Source organism: Meleagris gallopavo, chromosome 11 (assembly GCF_000146605.3).
Source record: "Meleagris gallopavo isolate NT-WF06-2002-E0010 breed Aviagen turkey brand Nicholas breeding stock chromosome 11, Turkey_5.1, whole genome shotgun sequence".
Classification (NCBI taxonomy): Eukaryota; Metazoa; Chordata; class Aves; order Galliformes; family Phasianidae; genus Meleagris; species Meleagris gallopavo.
In genome coordinates this window covers 3,776,987-3,789,850 of record NC_015021.2, presented here as the reverse complement: position 1 = coordinate 3,789,850, position 12,864 = coordinate 3,776,987, and the positions used below count along the sequence as shown (strand labels likewise).

The 12,864-nt window shown below is 34.1% G+C and overlaps 1 protein-coding gene across 1 annotated transcript in view; it reads left to right on the top strand.

Annotated features, from left to right (window-relative positions):
• The first annotated feature begins 6 nt into the window (after window positions 1-6).
• Window positions 7-12,864, top strand: part of XRN1 (5'-3' exoribonuclease 1) — a 28,621-nt gene continuing 15,763 nt past the window's right edge. Inside the window, exons 1-19 of the mRNA XM_019618941.2 lie at window positions 7-48; window positions 137-247; window positions 445-527; window positions 2,342-2,429; window positions 2,522-2,690; window positions 3,585-3,652; window positions 4,637-4,771; window positions 5,628-5,694; window positions 6,096-6,201; window positions 6,582-6,671; window positions 6,825-6,981; window positions 7,318-7,437; window positions 8,462-8,631; window positions 9,467-9,587; window positions 9,681-9,779; window positions 10,615-10,718; window positions 11,222-11,353; window positions 12,049-12,211; window positions 12,658-12,771. Of these exons, the coding sequence (XP_019474486.1) occupies window positions 164-247; window positions 445-527; window positions 2,342-2,429; window positions 2,522-2,690; window positions 3,585-3,652; window positions 4,637-4,771; window positions 5,628-5,694; window positions 6,096-6,201; window positions 6,582-6,671; window positions 6,825-6,981; window positions 7,318-7,437; window positions 8,462-8,631; window positions 9,467-9,587; window positions 9,681-9,779; window positions 10,615-10,718; window positions 11,222-11,353; window positions 12,049-12,211; window positions 12,658-12,771 (2,070 nt within the window). The 5' untranslated portion in view covers window positions 7-48; window positions 137-163. The remainder of the gene's footprint in view (window positions 49-136; window positions 248-444; window positions 528-2,341; window positions 2,430-2,521; window positions 2,691-3,584; window positions 3,653-4,636; window positions 4,772-5,627; window positions 5,695-6,095; window positions 6,202-6,581; window positions 6,672-6,824; window positions 6,982-7,317; window positions 7,438-8,461; window positions 8,632-9,466; window positions 9,588-9,680; window positions 9,780-10,614; window positions 10,719-11,221; window positions 11,354-12,048; window positions 12,212-12,657; window positions 12,772-12,864) is intronic.

Genomic DNA, 12,864 nt, shown 5'->3' with positions numbered 1-12,864 from the left:
ACAGACAAATCCTGGCAAGGAATAACAGTCTACTTATCAGGCCATGAGGTTACTGCTTTTTATTAAAGTTTTATTGGGAAAAGTTATTTTATGGAAAATATAATTTTTATTTATTTATTTATTTATTTATTTGCAGACACCAGGTGAAGGAGAGCATAAAATTATGGAATTCATCAGATCAGAAAAAGCAAAGCCTGATCATGATCCAAACACAAGGCACTGTCTCTATGGCTTAGATGCTGACTTGGTACGTGCAATTAAAACAGCAGGGGATTTCTAATTGTGTTCTCTTTGTCTCATAAGCGTGCAGTATACTAAAATGCTGTTCAACCAGTGTGTAACTTTGTCTTCCTGCAAAATTTTGCATTTGTAATAAAATAGAAAAATCTTGTGTAAAAGTTTTAAAAAATGAAGTAAGATTTTTCTAATATCTCTTTGCAATAGATAATGCTGGGATTAACAACTCATGAGGCACACTTTGCGCTCTTAAGAGAAGAAGTCAGATTTGGTGGTAAAAAATCTCAAAGGTGAACTGTTTTTACTCTTAATTTATATATGACGAAATGAAATCCAAAAGATAGTGCATAACTAGAACAGTCTCTTGATAATTGTGTATTAAATTAATGAAGTCTTAGTTATTTTATTAGAATATATGTGAATTTAGAGAAATCCAATTGTTGTGATTAAATTTGTTTCTGTGGGCAAACATATGCTGTTGGGGCAGCTGGTGAAAAAATCCTTAGGCCTTTGGTGTGTTGTGTGTTTTACTTCATATTCTGAATTGGGCAGCTTGGGCTGTATGATACTGTTGCCACACTTCTTACAAGTACTTTTAAAAGGCTCTGTATCTCTTAGGTTTTGTGAGGTAAGTGCTTGGAATAATTGCTGAAATGAACTTGTTTGAAGTAGCTGATCGTTTGCTCTTACTCTGGATTTTGCCATTTGAACTAACTTGCGTGCTGTCATCAGATAGAACCAGGTGCTTTGTTCCAGAATTGTGCGTGGACATCGACTTATTCTGAAGTAATAGAAAAGATATTTTTTTGTAACTGTTTCTGTGGGTAGGTTCCTTCTGTGATGGACCTTAGGAAGGTATTTGATGGATGAAGGGGTAGGTGGGAAAGCCAGAGATATTCTTTGTTACGAAAAGGTGTTTGAGTAACACACATTTAAGTCACACAGTTGTTCAAATTTATGCATTAGCAAAAATGGTGCTTGTATGTTGTTATTACCAAGGTCAGTGTGATAAACATCAGAAGTATTTGCTTCTTAGTCTTCTATAGTCTCTTCACTAATACTGGTCAACTCTGCCTTGTTCTACTGATGGTGTTGGCATGTAGCACTGTGGTGTTTTAAAAGACTTTATTAAGTTCTTATTAAAGAAAAATGGCCTCTCCTCCTGTTTTTAATAAAAGAACGTAAAGTGTGACAACCTTTTGATGGACTGGTTAAATGAAATGAAATGAAAAGGCAGGATTCCTCAGGTGGCATTTTTTTCCCCAGGTGTTTCCTCTAAGTTTAGCCTTTCTACAGTGTCTGGGTAGTATCATTCATTACAGAAATTCACTTCTGGAAATCATCGGAATTGCCTTCTGTGGATAGTCAATTTTTTTTTAGGAAATATTAAAAATAGACACATTGATATCTAATAGCAGTTTCTTGGGAGAAATTCTTTGCTTCAAAATAAAGTGACATATATGAGAGGTGAAATAGTCTTAGAGCAGTGACTTGAATCTGCCAAAAGTCTTGCATACAAATTTGAAAATTATATATACTAATTTTGGCCTAACTTTGGCTTAAATATTAACTAGTTTTCATGAAGAAGAAAAGAGAGTTGACAAATTTATGCCATAGATAAGAAATAGACTTGTCTTTTTTGTGTGTGTGTGCGTATAGTAGTACTATGTGATAATACATTTGGAGCATATTTTCAAATTGAGTATATTCTTTCATTGAAGTAGCATTTCAAACAAGTATGTACAGAGCCCAGCCAGTTTGGACATGGGTCTGTATTCTGTATATGCTCAGAATAGTACTATAATAAATGCCTTAGAAATAGATTAGATTGCCCCTTTCTTTGGAGAATGACCTGCTTATGAGATGCCAATGCAATGGAACTCCAGAAGGCTGCCCAGCTTTCTGTAAGTTAACCATTTTCTATGTAGTGCCATCACATGTGCTGTTAAGAAGAGTCTACAGCAAAATTTTGTAGTCAAAACAGATTCATCTTAAAATAGATGCGATTTTGGCTTTACTTGTTTTTAGGCAACCTTGGATTTATTAAATATTCATGTTGAAAGCATGCTTATAAATAACTGACAATGTTTTGAATAATTTACAGAGCGTGTGCACCAGAGGAAACCACATTTCATTTATTGCACTTGTCACTGATGAGAGAATATATTGATTATGAATTTTCACCAGTAAAAGTAAGTTCTAGCAGAGCTGTTATTGTGGGTGAGGAGAAATAAAGAATTTATGTGAAAACTTCATAATAAAAATGTTACTCTTATCTTTTTAGGACAAGATTTCCTTTGACTACGATATTGAAAAGATAATAGATGATTGGATCTTGATGGGTTTCCTTGTAGGCAATGATTTTATCCCTCATCTACCTCATTTACACATTAATCATGATGCACTGCCACTACTTTATAGAACATACATGGCCATCTTGCCAGAACTGGGAGGTAAGAAGTTCTTTTTTTTTGGGGGGGGGAGGGAAGGAGGTGGTGTAGGTTGTTTTTTAAAAGCTGAACAGAGGGAGAGCTATAGAGCAGGCTGAGTAAAAGGTAAGATTAATCCAGATAACTTGTAGATTAATGATAATAACAACATATGCAATAAGGTGATGTGTGATTACACTCTTGGTCTGAAGAGAGTCCTTAAAGGACTGCAGAATCCTGCATGTAGACAGTATTGTTTATTTGTTAAAACTTGAAGAGTTTTGGAAGGAAAGTCATGGAAAGTAGGAACATTAACACTCCTGCATTAATATGAGAGCTGTTCTGAAAGTAATGCCTCTTATTTCATTATGTAGGCCCCTGGCGTCAGAAGTGAATGTTGGTGGTATGATAGTAGAGGTTGTGTCTTCCTGCCAATATTCCTTTACATTAATTGCACCACTGACATTCATTGATGCTTGCTGAACATTTATGAAGGCCCAACAGTGGATGTGAGCACAGTGAGACAGTGGGTGGAGCGTTTCAGCAGGGACAACATTGTGTCACCTCTGCTGGTGCAGACTTTAACAAGTGCAGCATGCAGACTCTTGTTCATAGCTGGCAAAAATGCTCAGCTAGTGGTGGTAACTGTGTTGAAAAATAGTGTTTTGTAGTTGAGAATTTGCTCTCTCAGCTATTGTTATTATGCTCTTTGTATCTGTTATAGTTGCCAAATAAATAAGGAGGTATTACTCTTGGAGTAACACACATATTTATTGACTTCCTTGGCAAAATTGGAATGTTCAGCATTGTTACCATTTTTTTAGACAGCCAGCAAGATTGTGTTTCATTATCTGTGAGGCATTTAAGATATAATTCTCCATTTGTTAATTTACAAAACACATTTTATTTTCCTAATAGGTTACATAAATGAAAATGGGCATCTGAATTTAAAACGCTTTGAGAAATATCTCACGAGATTGTCAGATGTAAGTATTCATATTTGTGCTTCGTGGAATGATATTGACTGTTACATAAGAGCTCCATATGATGTCCTAAAATACACCATGTAGTTTTAATGAATTCCTGAGTAACTATTTTACAGGCAGTACCATTAACTGTTTGATATGGGATCCAATCAGTTGCTATCTGATCTTACCATATCTTAAGAGGGAGAAAGCTTGAGCAATTTGATGCTTTAGCGAGTGTGTTTTAGCCCTGCAAGTCAAATGAGGATTCACCAGTAGAATTATGAGCCTAAGTTATTGATGAATGAATGGTAGTGTTGAGCAAAGTGTGCTTTAGGCAGTAATATTCATTCCTCCTTTGCTGGTCAGAACTTTACACTCTTTAATTTTTTGTAAGGTAAGGTATGTCTGAATATCTTTAGAGAATGAAATTTTTTGCACTTCTTTAATGAATATCGTTGAAAAAGAGCAGTGAAGTATTACTATCTCTGAGGCTGGCATCAGTGTTCTTTGTGAGCTAATGGCTTTCAGGAGGCAGTCCTAGTAAGTGCCTCTGCATTTATCCATCTAGTGACAAGAAAAGGTGTAGGGCCTTTTAGAAAGGGAAATACCTTAGCCTTCCAAAGAACTTTGAACATCTGTTTTTCTTGCTTCAGCCCTGTCTTCAGATTTTCAGGTTAAACTATTAAAGGTTTGAGTGTGTACAGACTGTATTATCTAGCTCCCATATGCCTCTAGTACTTGTGGATTTGATTGGTAAGGTTGGAAGTTATTTAACTCTTTTTGTAATGTATTGCTAGAAAAGGATATATGGCTTGTGTCTTGTTATACATGTTATATGTTGCCAAGAAAAAAGATCTTTAATGTTAATCTGTTAGTTTGGCTATAGATCTAGATCAAAACGTTTGTGTATAATATAACTTACCTACTAAAAGGACACTGTTAATTTAACAGTCTGCATTATTCATCCATTCAGTATTTCTAAACATTACTCTTTCTGCACAGTTTGATCGTGAACACTTCAGTGAAGTCTTTGTAGACCTAAAATGGTTTGAAAGTAAAGTAGGCAATAAATACCTCAATGAGGCAGCTGGTATTGCAGCAGAAGAAGCCAGAAACAATAAACAGAAGAAACGCAAGGTTAGTGTTTTACATGCACTGTTTTGGAAATAAGAATGTTGTTTGTTTGTTTGTTTTTGGCAAATGAATAGTTTACCAGCTATAGTAATTTAAATCTTAGATACATTAAATAGTATAAATCTCTCTTTTGAGCCTTTTTGGCTGTCCTTCAATATAGGCCTTCAGCTGAGCATAGCAATAGCGGTGGGAAATTCCTTCAAGTTTAGACTGTCACAGTGTATCGTTACTCTTTTTTCGGTGCTGTGTGTGATTTCTAAGAACAAAATGTTAACTATTCCCTTACTAAGAAATGCTTTATTTCGGTTTGTTTTCTTGCTTGCTGCAGAAGTTTGGAGCAGTTGTATAGTATTAGCTAGCCACTTGGATCCTTTGAATGGCATTGGTAGTTAGGAGCATGCATATCTTGAGTACTGGGGAGGGGAGCCAACTTGATGGGTCTTCTTACTGAATGCTCTTCAGAGTGCTGTACACAGTGAAGAGTGTGTACTGGGAGAATGAAATGGACGTTTGGCTTCTGTCCTCATTTGAATAGTGTTAAGGTTTGCTGATGACAATTTTGATTGCATGCTTGTGCAGGTATGATTTAGAAATACTTGTGTTTTGGAAAACAAGCATTCGGATACTTTTTCTTAAAGGTAGTTCAGATTTTATTTGAGACTACTCCTTTGTCTAACACTGGTGGATAAAATTACATTCTCTAGGCAATTACTCAGGAAGAAAATGTAGTGTTTCTGTACATATTACATACATATTAATGCATAATAATTTTAGAATTTTGAGTTGCAGTTTTTATTGTTATGAATGAGGAATGTGCATATCCTGTATTTTTACAGCATGTCAAATATTAATTTACTAGGCTCAGGAAAATTCTCTCTGTTTGGCTGCTTTAGAAAAAAATGAAGATGAAGTTGTCACCTCTAAAAGTAAGTGGTAGCTGTTTTTTCGTTTTGCATCAACAACAGAAACTTTTTAATTTGTGTATGGATTTGGAAGACTTGAAAGAATTTCATGTCAGAAATGACATGAATCTAAATGACAGAGTTACATACTCAGCTATTGAGAAATGGAAGTGCCTTATGTTCTTAGTTCTTCTAATTGGGCTACAAAATTGGATGCTTATCTTTTTTTCTTTAGAGGTGCCTGTTTTAATTCAGGCACTTGTTTTTTATTCTGTATTACTTTCTGTGTAAGAAAGTAACAAGTACACATAACTGAGTTGAGGAATAAAATCATACCATCAAATCAAAACTGAATTTCTTAACCTTATTCTAGTAGAAAGGTTATGGAATGTTAATCCATGTTTTCTTCATGGCTTCTTTTTCAGCTGTTTTGGAAGATGAACCAGAAGATGATGATCTGTTTGAAACAGAGTTTAGGCAATACAAGAGAACTTACTACATGACTAAAATGGGTATAGAAGTAGTTTCTGAGTAAGTGTGTGCTTTTTCTTTATGTTTATTTGGTGGTGTTTTTTTTTTTTAATGCCAAAGACAGGTGGTTTTTTTCCTTGTATGTAATACAGGACAGAATATTAATCCGTATTAAAGCAGGAAATACATGGCAGCATCTAGTAGCGGTGATGTTTCTGGCTGTTGCTGGAAAAGCAACAGATCACATTTTCTGTAATGAGTATTTGAATACTAAAGATAAAAAAATAATAATAAAAAAAATCAGTAGTATTAAATGAATCTAGAAAACTGCTTGGTAGGTTACCCAAATACTCTGTCGTCATTCTTATGTAGAAGAAGCTATGTACTTTTTCTGTGCTAGTGAAAATAAGAAAAAAATGCATTTATCTTTTTCTTTTAAGTGATTTCTTGGCTGACCAAGCTGAATGTTATGTCCAGGCAATACAATGGATTTTGCATTATTATTACCATGGAGTTCAGTCTTGGAGTTGGTAAGAAAAATTGTAAATGAGAAACCATTTAAGAGTGGAACAACATTTCACCTTAAATGCTGGAACCATTTAATAGGGTTCTGTGTATTTCTCATCTATGAATATTGTTGTATTGTAATTACCTTGTTTAATGTGGGATTTTTGTTCCTACAGGTATTATCCTTATCATTATGCACCTTATCTGTCAGATATTCGCAACATCAGTGAACTCAAAATCCAGTTTGAACTGGGAAAACCTTTCATGCCATTTGAGCAGCTTCTTGCTGTACTACCAGCAGCTAGCAAAGATCTGTTACCTAGATGTTACCAGGTATCATTTAGAACTAAGTTGCATTTATCTGTTGTTTGCTGATTTTTGTCTGCTTTATTTTCATGTACGTCTTCTTGACATTTTTACTTATCCTGTTAGTTATAAACAACCTCTAAATATAAAATAAATACTTATTATTATTCATAGCACGCCTTAAAACTAGTAAATAAAATTTTAAACTTGCTGGGTGGTTTAAGTAGCACAGTTAAATGGTAAAGGTTAACTGCTGTTCAGCTTGGAGTTGTTTTCATGCCACATTTCTTCTGTTTCCTCCTAGAATTAGTGTTGAATTGTCTCTTACTTCTTTATTTTCGTTCTTCTTTTATATTTTCCTAGCATTTGATGGTTAGTCAAGATTCTCCTATTATAGAATATTATCCGCTGGACTTCAAAACTGACCTGAATGGAAAACAGCAAGAATGGGAAGCTGTGGTGTTAATCCCATTTATTGATGAGGTAAACTATTTCATTGTCTGCTGAGAGCTTTGTAATGAATCAATCTGTAGATTAATTATGAGGAGTTTAAAAGAAATACAATTAAATGGAAGTTTAGTGTCTGCTAAGACCTTGGATAAACAGTCTGCATCCTAGTGGTGAAAGCTAGATGAAGTCACAAGTGGTGAATGTCCTGTGTAAGAATTGTGTGGGCCTTCTTGTTGCTTGGTCTTGTATTTTGATAAAGTATTCAGACACTGTGATTTCAGAGTTTTTTGGGAAATATTTCTATAGCCAAATATGTACAAAAGTTTAAGGTGTCTGTGAGTAAAATAAAAGGTAGATGCACACAGAGGCAAAAAAAAATAAAAATACCAAACAGTTTGTTTTCAAAAAATCTGTTCACCTGAGCACCAGCAACGAGCACTATGTAATAGACTTTAAGTACAAATTGAGCAGTAGAATGTTAAAAGAACAGCAGTAAAATAATACTTTCCATCTACATGTAAGGTAACAATATCATGTATGTTGTTCTTATACATGAATTATTATCATATATTTTGTCAGATTAAATTTGAGTATATCATATTAAGTGGGTGGAAATAAAAGTGCAGATCAGCCATCTATTCCAGTGGTGGTACATGTCTTTCAATTTTTGTAGTTCAGTGTGCCTTGCATTTTCATAGTGTACAGTGATAAGTTGACAGAACCAACTTGTTACTTGAAGGATTTGAACCTTTTCCAATAGAGCTCTGCAAAATTTTTTGATAGCCTCTACAATCTTTCTAGTATTTGTTCTAAATGTATGAAGCAAAATATGGCTAGCATTTTGGAAACATGTTTGCAGAAAAGGAAACATTTATTCTCCAGTCTTCCACTGTAATTGTCCTATTTTCATTCTGGACTTGGAGCATGATGAAGGAAAGGCTGCACTTAGACAATGAACACATTAACTAGAAAAATGCAGATATCCACTTCTGTAGTGTACACATCTGTGCTAATCTCTGTTGCTGGTTTCACTTATGCAAATTTTTCTTAAATTTAGAAACGACTGCTGGAAGCCATGGAATCATGTAATAAGTGCCTAAAAGAAGAGGAGAAAAAGAGAAATGTTCATAGTGCTTGCTTAATGTATTGGTATGACAAAGATGCAGAGTTCCAATACATGTCACCGTGGCCAGAGAAATTTCCCTCCATAGAAAGATGCCATACCAGGTAATGAGGACAAACTTTTTTGGAGTAGTCTGAAAATAGTTAGAAAGTAGTTAATAGGTCACATTTTAGCCAGAAGTTGTTTGTGGAGATACATAGACTGAAATATGTAAATTGTTGCATTAGATATTACTTGTTGTGGGAAGATAGTAATTTCTTCAGGTGTTGCTTGGCAAAACAGATGAACCAATACTAAGTCAGAAAGAACCCTTTCTGGAGAATTACTAAAATTTTTTATTATATGAAAGATGGAAAGACTGGTATAAATATTTGATATATGTGGTGATTTATTGACACGCTAATTTCAGACCATTTGTAAACCATGGTAAATATTTAAATCCAGTGCAGAGCATTGAATACAAGCATTTTTTCCATTTTTCCAATCACTGCAAGCAGTTCACTTCATTTAACACATGCTGAGCTTTCAAGATTAAGTGGAAATATAACCTTAATTGTAATCAAACTTAAGATAAATTGATGGATGAATGCCTGTTGTGAGTTTACGCTTGGTGGAAACTGAATAGTTGTGAAGATGAATTATACTTTATATAACTATTGTTAGTTTGGAATTTGACAATGTCTGTGAATTAAAATAGCGAGATTGTGAGTGTGGCTGGAAGTTATGTTCTTCCTTTGTTTTCAAGTAGTGTCTTTGCAGAAATGGTATGTGTTTCACAGTCGTTTGTCTAGATTTTAAGTAGCTTAAATTACTTGGCATCTTACAGGAAACTCAAAGCTTTTGTCAAATAGTGTTCCTAGAGGGCTATGAAAGGGTAATGAGAGGTTATAGAGTCAAAAGTCAGCCTGTATAAACAAACATTTGCAACTTGTTTTTTAGGTACAAAACGATACCTTTGGATGCTTGGCATGTAGAAATCACCCACAACAAAATAACTAAAATCAACAAGAGTGCATTGTATTTTTGTGGATTTCCTACCTTAAAGCACATTAAACATAAGGTAAATTATTTTATTTGACATTTTCTATTCTTTTTCATAGATTATTACATCAGATTTCAATTAAGTTTTATGTGCTTTTCTGTTCTTGTCCAGTTCTATCTTAAAAAAAGTGGCGTACAAGTGTTTCAGCAAAGCAGCCATGGAGAAAACATGATGTTAGAAATCCTAACTGGTGGGAACTCCAAAGAGCAAGTAAGTATTCTCCTTGAAAAGAAACTAGAAAAACCAATCCCCCTCCTTCTCTCTACTCCCTCCACGCTCCCCTCCCCTTCCTCCCCCCCCAAAAAAACCCAAACATAACGAATAATCAACCAAAAAACTTGTCCTAGGGAGAATGAACTTGCTGAATTGTCAGTTTTGGAAATTTTGGTTATTTAAATCTTCTCAATAGTGTGTTAAGAGAGAAACATTTAGAGTCATTTGAAAAAAAAATAAATCTAAAAACTGCAAAAATCCAGCATACATTTACTAAAGTTTTTCTTTTAAAAAATTTCATTTAATTAGTAAGGCTTTGATCTCAGAATGAGCTTTATGTATAAGCTTTTTAAATTGGATTAATCGAAGGGAATGTGGAATACAGATAAATGTTCAAGGCCATAGAACTAATTGCTGAAATAAATACCTGCCAGCTCAAAGTTTAGTCTGTTAGTTGATAATACTATCAGTATTTGTTTTCAAAATAACTTTCAAATCATTGAAAACATGTACTATATTAATTCCAGCGAAAAGCTTTCATTGGCTATTGGAGTCAATAATAAAAAAAATAAAATTCATTACCATTAAAATGCTAAATTTATGTAGAGAACAGCCTCAAATTTTGAGAAATTGCTGAAAGGTTTGACTTTGTCCTATCTTAAGAATGTTTTATGTAGGATGTCTTAGTAAAACTTCTGATATTTCTCTTCCATCCTGCAAGAGAACGGTTCCTTAACTAGAGCCATTCTTATTGCAAAAACAATTCGAAAATTTTTTTAAGAAACAATTTGAATGTGTTAAAATTAGTAACAGTAACTTCTCTTTTTTTCAGACAGTGGAAAATGTTGCCAGTTCGGTACTTGGAAAGGTGGTTTTTGTTAATTGGCCACACCTTGAGGAAGCCAGAGTTGTTGCTGTGTCAGATGGAGAAACTAAGTAAGATGTATTTCATAGATAATCAATTGCCTTCTTCATTTTTTTATTCCGAACAAGATTACTAGGCAGTACAAGTTTTGATTTTGTTGTAATACTTAATAACAGCACGTTACTCCAGGTTTATCAAACACTCTTTGATGGAGGAATCTTTGTATATCATTCTGAGATTTGATTATCAGTGTAGAAGTTTAGCTCTTCAATATTTTACTCTAAGTTTAAAATTTTTGGAGAGCTCATTCTTAACTTTGAGCTAAAAATGAACACGTGGAAATCCATATTGAGTAGTGTAGAAGAGGACATTTATATACAATCTTCCTTTCAGCACGTGCACTGGTATTTCTTATAAAATTTACACTGTGTGGCCTATTGTAAAAGGAGCTGGTAAAACCGCAAGGTTTCCATGTCCTTAGAAAATAATTTCTAACTATTTAAGTTTTGCTCATGGTTGGTTATGCCTAGAGTTGGCTTATTTGATTACATTTGTATCTGTCATAATTTTCAAGGTTTTATTTGGAAGAACCACATGGAACACAGAAACTCTATATGGGAAATGCAGTGCCCCCAACTAAAGTGACGTTTGTTGGAGATAAGGAACAGAGCATGTGGCTGAAAGAAGTTCAGGGTGTTTCAGAGCAGTAAGTAACTTTGAAAATCAAAGTGTCACTTTGTATTTTATAGCTTAGCTATGTTTTGTTGCCTTAGCATATACTTAAGTAGCAGAGAAGAGCTGCTGTGTTCATAATAATGCATGTTAATGAGTGCACTGGAAAAAATAGATTTTTTAAAAGTTTAAAAAGCATATGTTGAAATTTCAGAATATATGGAGTTAATTACTAAGTGTTCAAAATTAGAAATTGTTACAAAAGAATTTTCAACAAATGAGTATCAGTGTTTACTCTCCCAGTCAGTTCTCTGTTATAATTTAAGTAATCTTCAGTTGTAGAAGTATGTAGAATGGAGTCATATAGTAGCAATATATCATTTCAATAGCCTAACATTGTTAAGTCTGAATACAGCTCACACTTCTAGAGTGTGGATGTCCAACAGAACACATCTTGCCATTTTATTACCTGTAATTTGAATTTAACTGTCTTAACTACTCTCCACTGTAAAGGTAAAATGTGCTCAACAAACTCAGCTACATACTGATGGCTGTGCAGTGGTGGGTAAGCAATTGGTGAAGCTGTTTGTTCTGGGTACTTTTTGTACAATGGGAAACAAACCATTAAAATCCCTATGTTGAGTTAATTTTATTTTAAGAAATCAATTCCATCATCTTGGTGAAGTTCTGTTTGTTGTAATCAAACTTAATGTTCTATTTTGTGTTCAGTTATCAGAGAAGAAAAGGAATAATTATTCATGAGACATCAGTAGTTGTGTATGCTCAGTTACTCACTGGTAATAGATATCAACTAAACCAAAATGGGCAAGTTTATTTGGAGAAGCAGTGGTCAAAACAAGCTCTTCCTTTTGTTTACCAAACTGTTGTCAAGGTAAATATACAACTTCAGTATCTTCTTGCACATAGTTCTTTACTCCATTGAGGTGGGGGAGGAGCATGCACACTTCTTATGCAAAAGAATGAACAAAAATAAGCATCTTCAATTAATATCGTTTGGTATGTAAGAAGTAATAATGTACTTAGGAAAGTATTTTGTCACAAAATTTGGGGCCTTATTGCAAAGCAGAGATCTGTCTGAAAAAATGACTTTTATAGCTAATGACATCTTGCAGGAAATACTGTAGTGATGTGCTACAAGGTACACAGTTGATTGTGTAACCAGCATTTGTAATACAGCACTTACATCTTTGCCTTTGAATTACTTCAGATTTTAGAATAAAGAGTTTTAGAATAAGCATCTGTTTGTATGAACTTCTTAATGATTCTACTGGAACTGAATGATACATTTAATATTATCAATTTTCTCTTTTCATGTAGGATATCAAAGCCTTTGACTCACGCTTTTCGAACATCAAAACTTTGGATGATTTATTTCCGCCTGGCAGTACAGCCTTCATGCTGGGATCTCCATACTATGGCTGCATGGGAGAAGTTAGTTCCGTGTTTGTTGCTTTTTTTCCCTAGATTTCCTTACTTGAAAGCTTAAAATGATTTAAGATGTTGTGTGGCAGTACTGGTTATTTT